General features: G+C 38.7%; 1 protein-coding gene across 6 annotated transcripts in view; it reads right to left on the bottom strand.

Moving 5' to 3' along the window:
* TSPAN12 (tetraspanin 12) overlaps positions 1-21,365 on the bottom strand; it is a 63,702-nt gene that overhangs the window by 26,493 nt on the left and 15,844 nt on the right. For all 6 annotated transcript variants that reach the window (XM_029955744.1, XM_029955736.1, XM_029955751.1 and 3 more), the window contains one exon: positions 994-1,068. In XM_029955744.1, the coding sequence (XP_029811604.1) occupies positions 994-1,068 (75 nt within the window). The remainder of the gene's footprint in view (positions 1-993; positions 1,069-21,365) is intronic.

Below are 21,365 nucleotides of genomic sequence, written 5' to 3'. Positions count from 1 at the left end.
GATCAGACATGCAGAGATGTTAACCCTCACTGGCGATAATTGCACCAATTTTCACCAACAAAATGGGCAAATGTTAAAAAAGTAGTAATGCCTAGTGTGAGCAAAGGTGAAGGGCAAGTGATACACCAAGCAAGACCGGTTAAATCTTAAGACTGAGAAACTCTTACCCTTGTTTGTGCTCACATAGCTACAAAGGTGATTTCAATTGATAAAATGAAAAAGAAAAAATGCCTAAGAGCTGTTTTCATGTAGCTACGTCTGAAACTAGCAGAGTGCTTCTAGGCTGAAGTAAGCACACAACAGCTCTTCAAATATACTTCCTAAAGTGGAAGACGACTCCGCTTGTTGTGAACAGAAGATGCATCAGGGTGCAGCCGCGGTGGGCATCTCCGGAGGCTTACATGTAGGTTTTCAAGTTCTCCCAGAGCCTGCTGCAGATGCGAATCTTTCCTATCATACACTCAGAAGCTGGCAACGTTATTTTAGGGCATGTATTATTTTGAGTCTATTGTAACCATGTTTAAGCAACTGGTGGAATTAAAGACATACAGTACAGGGGCACCTAGGTGGCTCAGTCAGCTGAGCATCAGATTTCCGCTGAGGTCATGATCTCACGGTTTGTGGGTTCGAGCCCCGCATTGGTCTCTGTGCTGACAGCTAGCTCAGAGCCTGAAGCCCGTCTTCAGATCCTGTGACTCCTCTCTCTGACCCTCCCCTGCATTCTCTCTCTCTTTCTCAAAAATAAATAAAAACATTAAAAAAAATAAAGATATACAGTACAGCATATAAAATATTACAAATTATGATTTATAACTATGCTTTAGACACAGACAAGAAAATGTTGATTTTCAGAGGTACTGGGACCATCGTTGTTATCATATGGTATAAATATTCAAATTAATAATCATGTGCATGTATAACTCCAAAGTATATGATTTAGAAGGCTGCACTAAATATTGCTCAGGCTGTATCTATATCCCACTTTGAACTCACCATAATCTCCTGCTCATACGTCCAAACACCGCAAGCCAGTTCCACACAGAAAATGACCAGCAAACTTCCAAAGTACTGTAGGAGAACAGACAATGCTGTTAGGGGAGAATCAACAAGATACAGTCATCAGAGACAAGCTAAATATTATTCAGCGTTGTTTATCTGGTGGACAAGAAAGCAGAGGCATATATTCAAGAAGCTCCCTTGGGAGCAGATGGGAGAAGTGTCAGCAAATTTAGAGAAATCCGCAGACAACATTCAGTAACTCACCTACATGGGCCGTTTGGCTGGTGCTCTATTTTTTCATGTACATTCATGATGACTTTACTCAAACATCATGTAAAATGGATAGGACTACCTCATTTATAAACGAGAAAATCAGTGCTAAAGTAGACAGCGTGATTTGCTCAGGAATGTGCACAGTAAATTCCGGAGGGCTAGACCCCCATGGCTGTGTCCTTATGCTGTACCTCAACACCTCTCCCGTTGTGGAGGTGCCTTTGCAGAAATAAGTAGTAAAAGTGTGAGAGAAGGGGCTCTCCGAAAGTTCTCTGCACTAAATTCCAGCTGAAATAAAACACCACCACTGCTTTCTGCTTCTTCCACTCCTTTTATGTCACTGGGTCAGGGTGGGGGTCCCCAGTAGTGATGATTAGTGATTAACCCCGTTACTGGAATGACATTTCCCTGAAGGGCAGGAACTTTACTGTGTTCTTGTTACAAAGCAGGTGCTCAACAAAGATTTGTTACATAATAGAATAAATGAAGCAAAGCAGAGCGGTATCACTCTAAGAGACTGGGAGCTGCCTTGGACTGGGTGATCTTCAGGAAGGTAACTTTTAAGAAGAGTCAGTAATGACAAGGAGAAGGCAATGCTGGTAAGATCTGTGGGAAAGCAATCCAGGAAGGGGACATGTCAAGTGCAAGGCCACGTATCTAAGCAAGCCAATTAGTTAAGAACTCGCTGGTAACTGGAGCACAGAAGGGGCCAGGGTGGGTCCAGGGAGTATAAGTAGATGAGGAGGAGGAGTATAAAGAGCCAGATCTTCAAGGGCAGCAAAAGGGTTTTGGCTTTTATTCAAAGTGTAATCAAAATCCAGCAGCATGTGACAGGATCTGACATACATTATAAAAACATAATTCGGGCTGTTTTGTAAGAAAAACAACCTGCAGGAAGGCAAAGGTGTGACAATAAAAAAAAAATTGCTAAATAAAAAAAATGCTGAACTAGGATGGTAGCAGGGAAATGGGCTGATGATATAGGATTGTGGGCTATCAAAACCTGAACACTGAGTTTCTTTGCTCATCATTTTTTCCAAGAAAGGGGAGGAGGGAAATAAGAAATCTAGAAAATTAAGCTGATTTTCGACTACCTCCAGGACATATCCCTATGATTTGAAAGACACCAATCACTGCTCTTAGTTTTGCTTCTTTCATATAAAAAAATAAAGAATATAGAGCTGCATAATCTCATTGATACTAATATGGCTTAAAAATAAAAATTGGTTCAAAAGATTAAGTGACATTCTCTTAAAAGTATTCCATTTTATAAGCACTTTATTTTCAATATATTCAGTACTCCTGGTCAGCATCAATCTACTCAAATCTCATTGCTTTACTTTAAAGATTTTAGCCTTAAAATGATGATCAGTAGAAAGTTTGTGAACACAGTACTCTAAGTCAGTTTTTCTCCAATCTTTCTTTAACGGCTTACTTAAGAGATTTCTAGACATGAGCAAAACCACATTTCTCCCTCATGTTACAAAGAGCAAATATTCAATCATTGTATGCTAGATCAATTTTTTTTCTACATTTGAGAAGACCCTGCAAGAGAGTAAGACTCCAGAGAAAAATTACAGCATGGGATATTTTTGCTTTCTCAAATCCATAATCCAAATTCTTTTCACAATTGATGTCTGGTTACAATGAAGACCCAAGCAGCCCCGAAAAGCAAGACATCTCTGAAATAAAATATAGACATGGCCCCTGCGGCTGGTCAGGAGATAACCTTACTTTGCCTTGCGGATCACCAGGCAGATTTCTGGATTGATTTTACATCCTTTTAAATCCCGCCTGAGTCCCTTCTCTTGTTTCTTGCCTCCTGGAGTCACTGGCCAGTTAAGGATGTCTGTGCTGCACCAGCGGGAGGGCTCCAACCGAAGAACCAGGGCTAAGTGCCCGGATGTAAGCAATACTTGAAATACCCGAGTAACTCTGCCAGGCCTACGGATGCAAACAGTGCAGCACCTCCTCACGCAGCAGCACCTCCGATTTCTCATGGTGAGCTTTGCAGCATCATGACCTAAGCATGCCCAGGAGTGCATAAATAGAGCCTACACAACTAAAACCATCGCTTATTAAAAACTCAAAACTGGGATCACCCATCATGGGAAGGAAGACGTCCACATAAATTGGATACTCCTTTAACTCTGGAAAAACTCTAAAACGATTTTATCTTTTCAGATTTCCAGTGATGCCATTGGATGCAAGTTCTTCCATATAAAACAATACTTCTGTCTTTATTCCACTTCTAGTCAGGAGCACAGATTTACTTCACCTTCCGATTGAAAATACACATTTCACTAACATTGCAAACCCTTCTTGAACTAAATTAAATTTAATTTAGTTGAAGTAATTTAGTTTAAATCTAAAATGTAATTCAAGTTATACACAGAGATAAAATATATATATATATTTTTTACAAACAAAGCTGCAGCCTCAGGGTCAGAGGCCTTTGCTTTGTTGTCATTGTCTTGGCCTCACACATATCTAGTCTTGAATTCTAAGGAAAATGACAACTGCCAAATCCATTGTGAACACAACATACAGAGATCAACCCCATTTACCCCTACTTTTTCTTTTTCAGTGAGCTCTGAGTCTTAGCTGGTCATCCTCAGATTGACTATTGCCCAGAGAATCCGTATGCCAGTATTTTGTTTAAGGACTGGATCTGAGTGAGGCATCTGCTAATCCATAGTTTCAACAGAACAAAGCTACTAATGAATAAAGCAATGGCTCCCGCTGCCTTTTGCTATGGTATCAAGGGCACATACATATTACATTTCATTGAAAAGCCATCCGTTGTCCTCAACAGTACTGGGGACATGTGCACATCTCCCCTGACGGTGTTAGCCTGAGTCTCCCGCGCTTCTACCGTCCCCTTGCACACGCCTGGGAGACGTGGGCTGTGCCAATCTAGTCTGCAGAGCAACCTGCCCCTCTCATCTCTGTCCTTCCTGAAGCTCGGGAAGACCTCAGAGTTTGGAGTAGGAAGACTGAAGTTCAAACCCAGCTCTGAACACGCTCTGTGACCTCCAGCAAATCATTAAACTGGCCCGGCTTCAGTTTGCTCATCTGTATGACCAAGGTGAAAATAAAGCCTTCTTCGCTATTATCATCAAGGTTGATGGGAAGGTGGTTTGAAATTTTTTTAATTTTTTATATATACATATATAGAATTATATATATATATTTATGTTTATATATTTATATTATATATTTATATATATTTTGTATAGTGTTTTTGAAATTTACAAAACACTATACAAATGCTATTCTGAACAAGTGGATGAAATGCAATCCAGTATTAACTTGTCCTTCCTCGCCATAGAGTGTTAGAGAGGGTGCATTACCTGCAACATGACACGGTTTCTCCCTTGTCATGATTCTTCAGCACTTCCTCTCTCTCTTTACCACTTGACTTGCCTCCTTCCCTCCAAGAGTGACATGTTCCCCGCGCTGTACATCAGGCCTCAGAGCCGCCTCACACATGGGTCACGGTGCTCCTTAACTACCTGATTATCGGTTCCGCCAGGCAGGGATCTTGTTTGTTGGTTTGTTTGTTTAAGTTTTTGAAACTTAAAGTATTTTGAAAGAGAGAGATAGTGCACAAGCAGGTGAGGGAGAGAGAGAGGCGGGGGAAAGAGGGAATCTCAAGCAGGCCCCACACTGTCAGCAAGGAGATCAACACAGGGCTCGAACCCATGAACCATCAGATCATGACCTGAGCCGAAACCAAGAGTCAGATGCTTGATGGACTGAGCCACCCAAGCACCCTTGGCAGGGACCTTGTTCGTAAGCATTACTTTATGCCCAGTAACTAAGCAGTACCCGTCACACAGCAAGCCATCAATAAATGTTCAGGGGAAATAATAATCAGTTTACCAACAGACTAATTTCAGATTTTCTTGAGATTCTCTAATTCAGATCAAGTTTCCTGTTGACATTTGACTCCCTTTGACTTCTGCTTACACAAAGAAATTTTAAATGTTGCCTTTCTGTTTTACTATTGTCTTTTTTTGTGAATTATACTATGATAATCTGGTATGCCTTTAAACATTTGAGATGACTTAATGAAGCTAAAGGAAAGGAGCTTTCCTCAGCTACCAACAACTAAACATTTACAACAAATAAGTATGTGAAACTGTATGTTTATACAAAAAAATAAGAATGTGATTATTTGCATGACAAATTATTTTATTTGCTTTAAAAATGATTCAATACAGAGTTCCTTCAAATAGCGAAGTTCCTCTACTGTAACTAATCCAAAATTTGTGTTTTACGGATAAGCTTTATCTCTAAGTATATGTTCATGAAAAAAATTGCATCAAATAAGGAAAGCAGACAATAGGACACCCTCCCCCAAAATATGCAATTAGTGAGTTTTCTTTTTTTTACCTAATCTCTCAAGTGGAGGATAATTACCATCAGATCAGAACTGAGCGCCCTCCCTGGGTTAGATAGGAGAAGACCAAATAAAACACTGTATGTGAAATTGCTTTGTTGACTCCTTTTAAATGAGACAAATGAGAAGAACATGGGATCTGAAATAAAATACACTTGATTTCCAGATTCTGGCTCACATATTTATCAGTTGGATGAACGTGGGCAAACCACTATGCCTCAGTTTCCTCGTTTGTAAAATGAGAATGTTAAAAATAACCTTGCGGCGTTGTGCTAGGGATTCAACCAAGTAAAGTGTTCTTGGGTAGTAAACACTCCCTAAATAGCAGCTGTTAGGAACCATATTCACGGCACCCAGTAGAGTACAAACTCAATGAGGACAAGACGTATCATTTTGGCTTAAATACCTAACAGACTGACTGGCAGAGTGCAGACACTCAAGGCCTGTCTCTCGAGTGGGTGTGCCCGGGTCAGAGGAGGAGGGTGAGTGACACGGTTCATTTCCTGCCATCGGGGGCACTCCCGCTGAAGGACGTCTCACCCCACAGGCTATTTGACAAAATTTTTTTACTGAAATCCCTGTCTAGTGAGAATACAGCTGGTATTTTTCCAAACGTCTTTATTAGGAAGCTAAGGAGGAAATAGTGGGTGGGGAACCCAACTTCTTTTTTTAAAAAGGGCTGAAATCAAGTTATTATTTTAAACTAAGATTGGCCACAATGTGGCAAAAATGGCACAAGGTAACCATCCCTCTGCCCGCTGGTAGTAGTTGAGGAGGAAGAGAAGGACATGGAACCCCACCTTCCTATGTAAGCCCTTGGTGACATGTAGGCGAATGCATCCCCCAGTAGAAACAAAGGGGACTTATTCCCCTCTATTAAAGGTTATCTCATCTCATTACACGTATACGGACAAAATAGTAAAATCTCAAGGAGGTCCTTTCTTAAAGAAACACTTATTTATAAAAATGATTTGGTTCTCTGGTACCATCCACCCCAGGATTTCCTCCTAAAGAAAGCAGATTAATAAATCTGCTTGTCCCTATGCCTTCTTCCTCCTGAAATTTCACTAAGAAAAAGGGGGGAAGGAACATTAAAAAAAAGCATATGCCCAGAGGTAAAGGAGACAGCGGCAAGTATAATTTATCAGCAGTCCCCCTGAAAGCTGAGTCTTAACCACTAGTGGGGAAAGTTGAAAACAACGGGTCCTCCAAATAAATGCTCAGGTATTGGCAGCTGGGATACCTCTGACAGTGGATGAAGGTAGAGCTAAAAGAAGGACTTGTTGCAAACTAGGAAGAAGTGAGACCCTCAGGTCCATTTCCCTCCGTTAGGTAGCTGGGTGACTACCCAGGCCCCCCATACAGAAGCTGGGGGTATTCATTCTCTGGAGACAGTAAAGCAGAGTGTCAGGACTGGGGACACTAGATACAGTAGAGGATAAAGCACCGCACTAAAAAAGAGACGTGAAGTTCAAATTTACATACCTTTTCCACAAAGGTTCAAAACTCCAATCAAACCAAAATAAGCCTTGGCTTTCTCAGAATACCGGAAGTGAAAGGGCAGTGGAGGAAAAGGCAGTGGAGGAATGTCCTTGACATTCCGGGAAAAAATGATTTCTAACCTATAATTCCACAACAATCAAACTTATCATAAAAACTCAAACAAAGCCATTTTTAGCCATATAGACTTTAAAAATGTATCTCCTCTATATGCTTCTTCAGCAAATGACTGAATGATGTGCCTAAAATGAGAGACTGAACAGAAAAGGACAATGACTTGGGATCCAAAAAACAAGGGATCTAAAATAGGAGAGAGGCGATGGAAATCCCAGAATGGTGGTAAAGAAATAGCCCATGATGACGAGAGCTTCAGCGGGCCTAGCCTGGAGCGGGTCTAGAATATCCGAGAGAGATTTCTTTAAAAAAAAATGGATAGACTGCCCCAAATATTTGGACATATAAAGAGAACAGTTACACCAGAGGGAGTTTAGAGTTGAATTACACAGAAATACATAGAAAATAGAGTTATTAATTCCAAGAAAAACAAAGTACTGTTCCAGAAAGAAAAATTAAACCCAGTACTTTCCCTGGCCTAGCTGTGAATAGTATTTACACAGTCCTCATCCTAAGCCTTGATCGATCCAGAGTTCTGACATGTCCATGTTGAGGCGTGACAGAAAAGGTTGGGGCATGAGGGCAGGAAAGGGTGCGAGGTCTCCCTTTTAATAAGTTCTTCATCATAAGAAGTCAATGGATGGTGCTTAAAGCTAAACAATTTTAAAAAATGAGAAGTTGCATAAATGAGATTTAGAGATGGGGAAGTAAATTTCAAGAGAACCTGCAAAACCAAATTGAAAGCGGCTGCCTCTTAGGGGTGGAAAGTGGTGTAAGACTACAATTTCTCATAATAAGGCCTTGAGAATGAAATTCACTGTAAATTATGTGCATGAAGCACTATGATAAAAGTAAAAGCAAAATTAAAACAAACAATAGTCCCCCTGAAGCCTTGACACCAAAGAGAAGAAGGCTGTAGACAGGATTATCTATGTTTTACATAGAAAATGTTATTCAAACAGGCTGTAAATTTTAAGTGACCCAATTATACTTCACAGTTACTGCAACTAAAGAGGGCGGGTGGCACATGGAGACTTTATGCTCAGGTGCTGTCATCTCTTTGCTAAATGCACCTTCAGGAGCTTAAACTAGGAGTGCTATAACAAAATACAAAAGGGCATATTTAAATGTGATTTATAGACCCAACCCAGGGGTCTCTCCGTATCACTAGGTCCTGTTTGGCAATTCAGATCTCTCCTGCAACAAGGCTCATTAAAACCACACATACAGTCTTCTCAAACCAGCTTGGTTTGTATCATTTTCCACATTTCATTTCAGCCAAAACAATTATGAAGCTTAGAATTCTATTTTATGGGCAATTTCATTCAATGAGACAGGCCTGGCGTTAGTTAACTTGCTGGAGATATATATATATTTGTATACTCAAGTAACATGAGTCTGTAACATTATAAGTATTCAAAAGTATATTAAATATATGTAAACAACCAAGCATACTAATATAACTATGCAAATATGTACACGTGAGTGCATACACACACACACACATCATGCACAAATGATTTACTGTGCCAGATATTTACATGTATAACTTATATAATTATAATTATATAAAGCTAAACTATATAATTTACTCCTCAAAACACTATTACAAAAGCATCATTATATCTATTTTTAAAAGAAATAATGGAGCTAGGCCCATTTATCCATAAGTGAGAGGCACTAGAACACTAAGTTTCTCAGAGCTCAGGTTCTGAAGTCAAACATCCTAGATCAGATCCCAGCTTTACCACTTAATAGCTGGGCAAATCACTTTTTTTTGTCTCAGTGTCCTCATCTGTAAAATGGGGATACAATAGTGCAACCTCATGGTATGGCTGGGAGAATTTACACCCAATACTGGCTGGCACATAGCATGTATTATACTAGGGATGGTGGTGGTGGCGTCAGCAAAATCTCACAATCTGCCCTCTACAGACCCCCAACTTTGGGACATAAATGCACACAAGGACATGTTCACATATGTTTATACAAAACCTTCCTTATCTTTGAACTGATGGGGAATGACCTACAAACCTTATGTTCCCATCTTTGACCTTTCCTAGTTGGAAAAAAAAGACTCCCAATAATATCAACATTTTAAAGATGGCAAAAAATGTTTTATTCCTTTCCATCTGCAATGGCTAAAGGTACAAATGCTGTTTTAATTGCTTTGTAAAATCCTTGACAAGTTATATCAAAAATTCCATCTTTTCTTCTTACGTTTTAGCTTTCATTAAGTCAGTCAGATCTGCTTCTTTCTAGTACTAAAATTAATTTTTATTCTTATTCACATTTTACAGTGTTATAATGAAGTCTGGTGTCATGCAGCCAATGAGGGCTTAACTGTTCATTAAATGAAACTTTTATGAAAGCACTAATAGATGAAAGTGATTTTTTATACCTTTAATTCTTTACTGTTAATAATCGATAATAATAACATTTCTAAGAAAATAGTATTTATTTTTGTATAAAATGTCAAATAATTTTCACTTTTGGGAAAATAGAGTAATGTTTAAATTTTCATTTCTAGCTTTTATTAGTCTAATGAAAACATAAAAGCAATCAATGTATGGAGTGTTTTAATTTGGAGAATATTAAATTTTATTTTATTTTATTCTAACTTTTATTTATTTTTGAGAGAGAGAGAGACAGCATGAGTGGGGGAGGCACAGAGAGAGAGGAAGACGCAGAATCTGAAACAGGCTCCAGGCTCCCAAGCTGTTAGCACAGAGCCTGACAAGGGGCAGGAGCCCACAGTGACACCATGACCTGAGCCGAAGTCGGCGCTCAACCAACTGAGCCACCCAGGCACCCCTGAGGAGTATTAAATTTTATAAGTAGTCAGGGCGCCTGGGTGGCTCAGTCGGTTAAGCGACCAACTTCGGCTCAGGTCATGATCTCGCAGACTGTGAGTTCAAGCCCCGCATAGGTCTCTGTGCTGACAGCTCAGAGCCCAGAGTCTGCTTCAGATTCTGTGTCTCCCTCTCTCTCTGCCCCTCCCCCAAGCATGCTCTGTCTCTCTCTGTTTCAATAATAAATAAAACATAAAAAAAATTAGGGGCGCCTGGGTGGCTCAGTCGGTTAAGCGTTTAACTTCAGCTCAGGTCATGATCTCATGGTTCCTGGGTTTGAGCCCCATGTTGGGCTCTGTGCTGACAGCTCAGAGCCTGGAGCCTGTGTTCAGATTCTGTGTCTCCATCTCTCTCTCTGACCCTCCCCTGCTCATGCTGTCTCTCTCTCTCAAAAATAAAAATATAAAAACATTAAAAAATTAAAAAATAATAAGATAAAAATAAGAAATAGAGGGAAAATATTTTTGATTATTAAGAGCATCTTATAGAAAATATATTCTATTACTACAAAACTTCTGTCTTCATTCCTTCCAGCTTTAGAGAGAGAAGACTCTGAGGTATATAGTATCTAAAGTAAACAAAAAGCCCTATATCCAACCTACCACAAATAAACCGGGCACTTATTTTCCAAACTGTTTTTCTATATAAATGCTAATTGGAAAATAATTTTTACATTAAAACAAAATCGTAGTATCTTCCTTGACCACTTCCATATAAATTTTTCTGTGCAAACAAGCAGATAATCAGCCAAGGATCACAGGACACTGTCAGTAAGAATGTATTTCACTGAGAGAAGAGTAAAAATTGTAAACACTGTAAAAATTATTTTAACCTACTACCCTCTTAATTTATAACTCAAAATATGTGTAACTATAAACTTGGGCCATTTTATCATAAGAAGCATTCAAAATATTGAAAACCATAAAAGTCAGATTTGCTTATCTTGGAAAATTAGTACAACCTGGGATTCACCTCCCTGCAAATGAAAACAATTTCAAAATACAACACACATTACTGGACATTTTAACATTTTTAAAACACGGTGCCTTCTGACTCCTATCAACATGCTACATATCCAGCACTTTTAATAAACAAAAAGTTTGATTAAAAGCCTGCATTCATGAAATGATAAATGATAAACTCCAGTCTCTACCCTGTCAAATACTAAACTCTGCAAGCTTTCAGTGCTAAGTATCTCTATGTCAGTTGTTTATTTTTCCTTTCCTGGTGATTGGAGGTTTAAAAATATTATATTACTTATAGTTAGTAAATAAGAGAATTCCACTGCCAAATATTTGTACAAGATAATGGAACAGCCGACATTTTGTTAAGAATCCACCGGGACTAAACTACTAACAGTCCAAGAGTACTTGCTGCTTAAAATATACACCCACACAACGCCTCTGTGTCAGCCTGGTCTCAGGACGATGTCACAGACTTGGTACTTTCTGACGGCCAATGATTCACCATGTTCTATGTCTCTTTACAAATTCTTCAAAGCAAAGGCAACATTAAATATCCTTTCTTTTAAGAGTCACAAATGGAATGAGATCAGTCTCACTTAGGAAAAATCCAGAACTATACACCAATTTTCAAAGAAACCCAACCTTGTAACTCCTGAGCCCATACAGAAATTCAGGGTAAGGTAAGAAAATATGGGTATGACATGGTCTTTTGTTCATGCTTACGTTTGAATAACTATAGAAGAATATTTCTGATAGCACATCGTAATTTACGCTCCCTTTCGATTTTATTTTCTCCAGTAATTGCTGAGCAATTTCTGTATCAGGGATGTTGGTGAAGTTCAACTTAGTATGTGTTTGCTTCTCGAGCTGTTCAAACTATTTGAGAAACGTGTTACACCAGAATCTGAGCGACTTAGCCAGGGGCTACGAGTCCTCAGGGTCAATGATCTATATCATGAGAAGTAAAGCACTAAGGGAGAGGCAATAAAGCAGTTGGACACGCGAGACAGGTTCCCACATAGACAGTTCTGCTGCTTTGTAAGCAGACTTCAGCTGAAGTCCGCCTGCTCAGCCCTATCTCCGAAGATTTACAGGGTGTTACTGGTCTCTGAAGAGGCTATCTTTATATCCAATTGGGCCGTTCCTCAGAATTTGAGACAGGGGTTCCCATCACCAAACCTTGGGCCAGAAAGTGCAAACAGGAATAAGCTTGAGAAATATTCGACGCAACAATCTCCAAAATAACACCAGACTTGATTCCTCTCCAGATTGCGCCTCTCACTCAGACCCATTCAAATGTGGTCAGATCGCTCCTAAACATGTGAGGGGCAGGAGTTCATTATTGCAGGCACTTATATGAAAACATCTTTACAGGTTAAGAAATCAGAAAATTTTAAAAGATGATATTTTATTGGGCAAGAAGAGAATTTATACTCTAATATCAGTCAGTAATTTTTTAACCTATTTGTAATTCTATGTCTGTGAAAGTTATTGTCTTCTAAATCACATTCTTTTAGTTATTTGACCTTTATTTTCAGAGAAGATATGCACTTTAACTTATTTTTGTATATTCTCTAGAACACCACAAACCCTATTTGCTAAAAAAAAAAAGTATTAAGATAAAATGTTTCCTTTAATTGTACAAATCTACACATACAAATATTTCCTACAAGCATAGAGGCTGGTTCTCTTTTTTTCTTGTTTTGATAAATCTATTCAAGCAAAAACACATTCTTTCCTAAATATATTTTCTTTCTTAAAAGAAAAATACACTTTCTTCCTTAAAAGAAGAAAGTATATGAACATAACTAAATTCACAGTCATGCTTAATGTTCAGGGAAAGAAAATCATGTGTGAATAATTAAAAAATCATTAAGTTCTCACCAAAGTTGTCCTAATATCAATAATTCAGCCTAACTGATAGAAGGAATTGTGTGAATTAAATAGCATGAATTACAGAACTATTTTAAAGAAATGCACCCTTGTCACAACAAGTATTTCAACTATACCAATGTTGAAAAGTAGAGAGCCTCCAAGACCTGCTTTTAACAACAGACCAACAATCATTTACATGGAGTTTATCCATTATCTAAGGGAAATGCTTCCAACATGCTTGAAAAGTTTATTCTCAAACAAGCAGTTCTGCGACAATCCTCTGACACCAGTCGGTTATTTATGGAACTGTTTTCTTCCCCCCTGAGGCTGGAAAATCGCTGCAGCACTTCAAAGCACTACTGTTCTAACCCTTCCACAAGAGTCCTTGAACCTGGCTTGTCTCCCCAAGGGCACCTTAGCCCTGCATCCAGTTTTCTGGTGCCTACTTTAACCTGATAACCATATCTTTGCTATGGCACCTGAACTAAACATCCAGATTTACAGAATTTTTCCTTATAATGTACATCTGAAAAGAAAATTCTAGGACATTAGACTTTCCCACCTGAGTACTTTGTTTCTTCATCAGTAAAGGCACATTGTTAGAATGAAATATTCTTCCATTCTCTCTTGTATCATTATAAAAGGCTCATCATTAAAAAATGTGAAGCTCCCCTATCCCAGAGTGGCAAAAGCAGGTAGGTATTTTCTCCAGGGTGCATGAGCAGAAACCCAGAAACAAGCAGGAAAGGACACTGCTATGGCGTCAGGTAGCCAAAGGTAGATCACATGACTCTCAGGTTCACGGAACTTCCAAATGCAGAGTAGGTACACAGAATTTTCAAGACTCTCCATAATGTGGCTAAAGCTCACAAGGCAAGGCCACCTATCTGCCCTGCATATCTGGCCCACATTTACCATAGAAAGACAAATGTCCTCTGCACACACACCAGGAGCTTCCAAACGTTTTGTTACACTTGTTTTATCCACCAGCCCCTCAGTTCCTCCAGAGTACCTCCTCCCCCAGCAGGGACCTTTCTGTAGCCGCCTCCCACCTCTGCCCCCGGTTCTCCCACCATCTGCCCTTCAGCTCCAGCACCTCTTCCTGTCTGTGTGTTAAATGGTCTCAACAGAACAAGGCTATTGTTCCTTAGAGCTCTTTTAAAAAGTACTTTAATAACACAAAGAGAACACTTACAGAATTAAACTATTTTAATTATAAAAGACGTTTAATTATAAAACGTCTTGTGGCTTCACTAAAAGCTCAGTCCCTGCCTTCAACTCCATTTTAAACCCTGCACAGAACCTGAAATCTGAAAGTATCTTCAATGTTTGTTTCTTAGAAAAGACACTGAAAAAAATCATATTTTTACTTGATGAGAAATAATTGATACACTGGCAAGTATCATTTCATAAATCCTTTCTTCTTAAGGATGATATTTCTAAAATGTCTTAATAGCTGTGATCATTTTGAGGAAATGTGTAGTTTCAAAACGTTCAAGTTTTAAAATTAAAAGATGGTTTAACCTAAAGAAAATTCAGGGATCTCCACTTATTTTAGAATGACTCAAATATATTGCTCAACAGAAATACTGAGTGATACAGCAGTACTTATCATTTCAAATAAAACTTAAAATAGTGTTTGTCACGTGAGCTGAGAAGAGTCATCTTAATCTGAGCCCAAAACCAGGACCCGTTATCACCCTTTATCTGAAGAAAGAGAAAATTCTATGGATCACAAAGTGTTTTAAATTGATGAAATGTCATGAAAAAAACGAATTTATAAGCTATTGTTTTCATTATTAACTTCATGAGACACTGCATGTAAAGTAAATATTAACCATCATTTTTCTAAAAAGTTTATCTGAAAGCTCTTTTCCTCAGGGGCTGAAATGACTTAATTCTCTCATCTTTTACATGTGTCATTTCCCCTCTTGTCTGAACTCTGTACTTCCAGGGACACTGCTTCCTGAGTCAGTCATACAGCTATACGATTTTAAGTGCCTACTGTGTTACATTTGCCAGAGGAAGCCAACTGACGGACAATGTGGACGCAGAGGACAAAGCAAAACCACAGCACAATTGCTGAAGTCACAAGGGAGCTTGTGCTGCACCGGTAACGCGCATTCACAGCTGGAACGGACCCTTCAATGGCATGTTCTGCCAGAGAAATACTGGCTTTACATGCAGCACAGCCTGAAGTGTTCACCAAATTAATGGATATAGATTTACCTGGCTAATATTTGACCAAAGCTATCTCAAATGTATATATTAAGAAACAATAGACAACAAAGCTTAAAATGTTTACTATGACAGAGAACACCTAAATTATGCAAAGGTCACAAATATAAAAACTTGAACTATTACACTTCAAACCCCAAAGTATGCAGAAAGTCCAATGAGCACTCAAAATCCTGTCACAAAAACCCAACGCTAAGGGTGTGAATATCACACAATTGTCCCAGGCCCCCGTCTTCGACACATTTACTTTTAAAGACACCTGCTTATGTGCTTTTCTGGGGCATAATTAGAGGCAGTCAAATCAACATGACTTAAGACACTGAAGAGGTCACGGAACTCTGTGCTGGGCTTCTGTGCATATGACAGCAAGTTGTATTAAGCCTCTGAGTCCAGAAATACCTACATCATTTTCAGTTTCCTCTGAAGACATGAAACCCTTTGTGAGTTCAACAACTACATTTGAAAACTATAGCTTCTAAAGAGTTCTAATTGAAAGGTCACAATAAGATGTCTGTATTGCAGGGAAGTGTTTTGATCATATGAAAACTGCATCAAGGTAGAATAATACCTCATTTCCTGATGTCAAGTAATACAAATATTATTATCATGTACAATTCTCTATTCATAATTCAATTTCAGCAAGGTCTACTGAATGTATCCACATTCCATCCAGTCCCCAAAGTCTTAGTTCAGACCCCAGCCATGGCTTTGAAGACTACTGTGTAATCACTAACAGGACTTCCCAGTGCATCTAGGCCTAAGTGCTACAAAAATCCATTGGCTCTTCATAGCCCTAGGGACAACATCAGACTCTCTCCTACAAAGACCTTCACAACTGGACTACTTCATGTATTTTTCTCAGTGCACTGACACTACAGCCACACAAAATTTCTAAGTTTTGTATAAAGTTGCCATGTTCCTTTACTCCTCTGTGTCTTTGCACACTCTTCATGTTGTTCTAGAGCCCTCTCCCCTTCTTCACGAGAAAACTGACGCATTCAATATCCTTTCAATAGCTCAAATAAAGAATCTCCTTTGAAACCTGCCAGAAGTCTCCAATCACTCCTTATTCTGTGTTCCCAAACTTGCTTACTTCTAACTTTAATATTGTATTTTGCTTTGCTATTTTCTTCCTATTCCCCTCTTTCATCTCTGTATCTCAAGTGTCTACCACACACTGGTCAGAGGACATCTGTCTAAAGAGGGAAAAAGGAAAGAGATGGGGAATGAGAAGGAAAAAGGAGAAAGGAAAGGAGAAATGGTTGGATTCCGCAATGAAGAGGAAACTATGGTAGAACTTTTATAAGGACATTAAAAGATTATATTTTTAAAGGCTACATGACCACTGAATGCCTTGGAATTATAAATGAAGCATATTTAAGTTTTAGAGGAATAATGCCAGTAATTAATTAATGTATTGTAACAGTAGTGTGGTGTAGTTAGTGAACCCTGCATGGGCTTGAGCAAGGCAAGGACTCTATTTGAATGCTAATGATGGCAACTAGCAGCTCTGTAGCTTTTTTTTTTAATGTTTATTTATTTTTGAGAGAGAGAGAGAGAGAGAGAGAGAGAACATGAGTAGGGGAGGGGCAGAGAGAGAAGGAGACACAGGATCGGAAGCAGGCTCCAGGCTCCGAGCTGTCAGCACAGAGCCTGGTGTGGGGCTGGAACTCACAGACTGCAGGATCATGACCTGAGCCGGAGTCGCACACTTAACTGACAGAGCCACCCAGGTGCTCAAAGCAGCTCTGTATCTTTGGGCACCCATCCTTCCCTCATCTGTATAATAAATCTAACCACATACAGTTGCTGTGTTTTCTGAGAAAACAAAGTAAAACATTGGACAGATGCTGAATATGTGGTCAATGTGATGGACCTTAATTGAGAAATAGTTGCTAGGCTACCAACCAAAATCATAAACAGAAAATAATAAAGATAGTTAATTCAATAGCTTAATTTTAACTTAATGGCTTATGACTAGCTATATAATTATAAAATTTATAACTGCTTGAAAGAAGGCCTTAAACAGAGAGTCTGTAGAAAATTACCATTTAAGATATTCTAGTTTCGCATTATGATTTCAACCAACAAAAAACCCGAGGATGGTTAATTTCCTCATAACCATTAAAAAGTTACTTGATTTCCATTAAGAAAATCATTTCAAATCCGATTCAATCACTGCATATTTTAAGAAAGCTTTATAAGCGCTTCCATATAATCACTAGCAATACGCAAATTCTCTGGAGTAATATAAATGGAAAGGATAAAAGCAAACCTTCCCTTTGAAACACAGGTACTTGGTCTTGAACTTGTGAGGTGCATCCAACTTCAGTTCGGACCAGTGCTTGACTAGTGGCTTGCTGGCCGTTGGATGTGTATTAGCATCATGCTCTGACAAGTGACGATCTCCAGATGGGGACATTCAGCTGTTGTCGATATTGTAAACATGTCCGTTCAATCTGTTTACATTCCCCTGAGCGGGCACCACTTTTCTAATGCTTGTGTTAATAGCAAGGTGGAATTGCAATAACAAATGAACTTCATTTAGTCTACAACTGAAAGCCTTGGGAGTACCCATCTAAGGCTTACCACCAATTTCCATGTAGCTTCAGTTTCTCTTTATAAAAGAGAAGGAACTTCTGTTACTAAAATCACTTTGAAAGTCATGGCATAAGCAAGTTTATTTTCCTAGTCATTTTTGGTTTCTTTTCCTAAAATAATTTGAATTTAATTACTTTTATAAATAGACAAAATATATTCTTAATAATATATAAAATTTCCTATGACAATTTCACACCTGTTAAGAATAAATCTAGTTAGAGTAGAGTTGCCAGATTTAGCAAACAAAATTACTGGATGCCCATTTAAATCTGAGTTTCAGATAAACATGAATAATGTTTTGTAGATGTATATCCCAAATATGACATGAGGCATACTTATATGACAAGATTACTTGTTGCTTATCTGAAATGCAAACTTAATTGCCTATCTTGCCTTTAATTGCCTTTACATAGGAATTTTAAGTTAGGATATTTTAACAACTTGCATTTATAACTGAATAGATGGGTGAAATTCATGACCAAAGTTCACTTAGAAATGCTCCCTAGAGGTGGCTTGTTAGGCTGTCCAGGTGTTGGTGTTTTAGGGAAGGGTGGTGTAAGGAGAGGACAGGTTGGTTATGAAGACCTGTTTTGAGAGTCTCCCATTTTTTCTTGATCAATCTGATGAATAATTGCTTTCTAACTTTTGCTTAACAGCACCATAGCCCAGTTGCCAGCTCCTTTTTTTTTTTAAATCATTCACTCAAAAGATCTGACAGCTTTCAGGGTTACTGGTTGTCTTAAATAAATAAGTAAAAATAAAAAGCTTCTTCCTACTAATCTCATTTACAGTTCTTAAAAGTGAAACAAGATTTTGAATACAGGGAAGTGAATGAGTTGGATTGAATGTATCGGACTTCTTAAAATACTAATTAGGATAATAAGCTAAAGGGCACAAAGGAAGAAAACATGAGTGCTGCCTTGCAAAAACCTGCCAAAGACCTAACATCCTGTCCTATTTTGCATTACTGCCCCTCCCCTCCTTTAAGAAGCCATTCCCCTTGTAGTGGAACCCTGTCTACTAGGCTCCTTCTTTATTTTATTTTATTATTGTTTTTAAGTGGGGTTTCAACAATTTCACAATATAAATTCAAGTAATAAACCTGCTTGGAATGAACCCTTATGTTTAAACCAACATCCAAAGATAAGGTGGCCAGGATGGCAGTTTATTTGCAGCCCCCAAAGGAAGATCTGCTTTGATTCAATTCCAGCATCATTACAGTTTAGTGGGTCAGACTCCTCCTTCAAAACCTCACTCTCCTCGCTGCCTTCCTGGTTCCATATTCCCTCTGAGGGGCTAACCACTCCTACTCACACTGTTCTAATATCCTGTCCATTATTCAGTTTGATAAGCATTTACTAAAGCTATAGGCAAAGTGTACAGTTCACATTACCAAGTTGTTTGTAGTTTGGTAGTTTGGGCTGGTTATAAAAAAAGGAAATTTATAATAAGGTAAATGTGCCAGGCTTCAAAGGTTGAGAAGCATCTACTAGAGACCTCAGGAAAGGCCCAACGAGAACAGGCTTGGCAGTCAGAAACACTGAGGTTTGAATCAAAGCACCACCCATTATTGTTGAGTGGCTTTGGACATATTACTGAACCTCTCTGAACCTCATTTATAATTATCTATCCTAGATGACTTTTTTCAGGTTGAAGAAATGAAAGATCATAGGGAAAATATGTTATAGAATGTGAGAAATGTCTAGAAGCACCTAGGAAAAGGCAGCAGAGTAACATAGTGAAGTTATTACAAATATGTCATACTAGACTGCCATGGTCTGAATACAACAGATTCTCCATTTACTAGCTAGGCAAACCTAGACAAATCAGCCAATCTGTGCCTCATTTCCTCATCAATATTATGGAAATAACAGTATCTATCTCATTATAATATGAGGACAAAATTGATTAAATCATATAAAACTCTTCATGTAAAAAAATTCATGTAAACCTCTACAACATCTGGAAGCACCTGAGAAATGTTAACTACTTTATCATCATCATCTTTGTCATTATTATGATTTCAGTCCTCGGTGTCACCTTTGCATCATAAGGTTCTTTCCAATCTCTCATCACAATTCTCTGTGACTCATCCTGCCTCAAGTAGAGATCAAATTACTTGGTTCTTTGTCAACCTGCTTTAGGAGCATTCAAACAGCCAAATGGGATGCAAAAATGGCTTTCAAAATGGGTTCCTAAAAGTCTTTCAGGTTCCATGAAATATGCTACCCCCCTACCCAAAAACACAGTCCAGGAACCACCCAGAGTCACACAAGTTGGAGACAGGGGGAAGACTCGGCATTCTTAAATTGTTGTGTAAATGGGACATCATTCTAAGATTGTGGTTTTAAAAACAGATTCTGAGATGTTTGTCAGTTCAAAATACCTTCTCCAGCCTTTAAAATATGAGTTTCATATAAAGTAAGTCCTTGAGGTTATGTTTAAATTATTGTCCAAATGTCTTAAACGGCAAATTAAGATTCCAAACCCTTTTACCATTCTCCTCACTGTATACCAAAGGGGAGAGAAGTAAAGAAATGGGCATGTTTCCTTCTCTGAGTGTAGTTTATTTTCTGCAGCATCTTCTGTTTTCCAATCATGGACTTGAAGAATCCATGAAGCCACGACTTATCCTCCAAGAAGCCAACTAATACATTATCACAGGTTGTTCCTGTGAAATTCAAAGCTTTAGTTCAGCTTCCCACTAAGATTCTGTTTTAATTGGCTTGGGATGGGATCCAGTCAAGCACTGGTGTGTGGGAGCAGGCTCTTGAGAGCCAGTCTGTGCTCATCTCTCCCCAACTCTGCATTCAGTGATACCACGTTAGTAGCCTGAAATCCCCCATGCTGCAAGCAGTTACCCCGTGGACGTCTTCAAACGCTACAAATCAGGACTTTTTTCTGCTCAGATATCCAGCGTATCAGCACACCATTAAAATGTTTTTGTTAAGTTCCCTACAAGAAATTAATGCACAGCTAGCACTGAGTCCTACTGCAAAGAAGGGCATATAATGAATTAATTCCTCCAGAATCTGAGATGTTTGCAATTACCCGTTAACAGCCTCACTACCTGGTGCCACTAACAAGCAATATGTTATATACACAACGTGCTTTAAAAAAAAAAAACCTCAGAATCGAAACAAAACAAAACAAAATCCATGAAGATTATGGAAACCAAGACTCACTTTATCCACTAACCTCTGTAAAGGCAGTACTGGGATTTTTAATATCTGTCTGCGACTTCATGTGAATTTCCACATAGGCTTTTTGACAGTTTTTTTTTTAAAAGAAGAGAGAGAGAGAGAAACAGAGTTCTGTTATGTCTTCCTCGTTCTAATCCCAAGGAGCCTGTTTGGGTGGTAATAAGACTCATGACACAAAAAAAAAACCCTCATACTTTCAAGTGAAAATGTCAACCCACAGCCTGAGTGGAATAACTAAGTAGCGTACATATTTCCATACCTCACCATTTGAGCACAACAAATACTTGTGCCGAAATCATCTCTCATGGAAAGAACGCTTCCCTTCTCACAGGATGTTGAA

Source organism: Suricata suricatta, chromosome 2, assembly GCF_006229205.1.
Source record: "Suricata suricatta isolate VVHF042 chromosome 2, meerkat_22Aug2017_6uvM2_HiC, whole genome shotgun sequence".
Lineage (NCBI taxonomy): Eukaryota > Metazoa > Chordata > Mammalia > Carnivora > Herpestidae > Suricata > Suricata suricatta.
The sequence above is the reverse complement of the archived record's forward strand: the minus strand, read 5'-3'. Positions and strand labels throughout refer to the sequence as shown.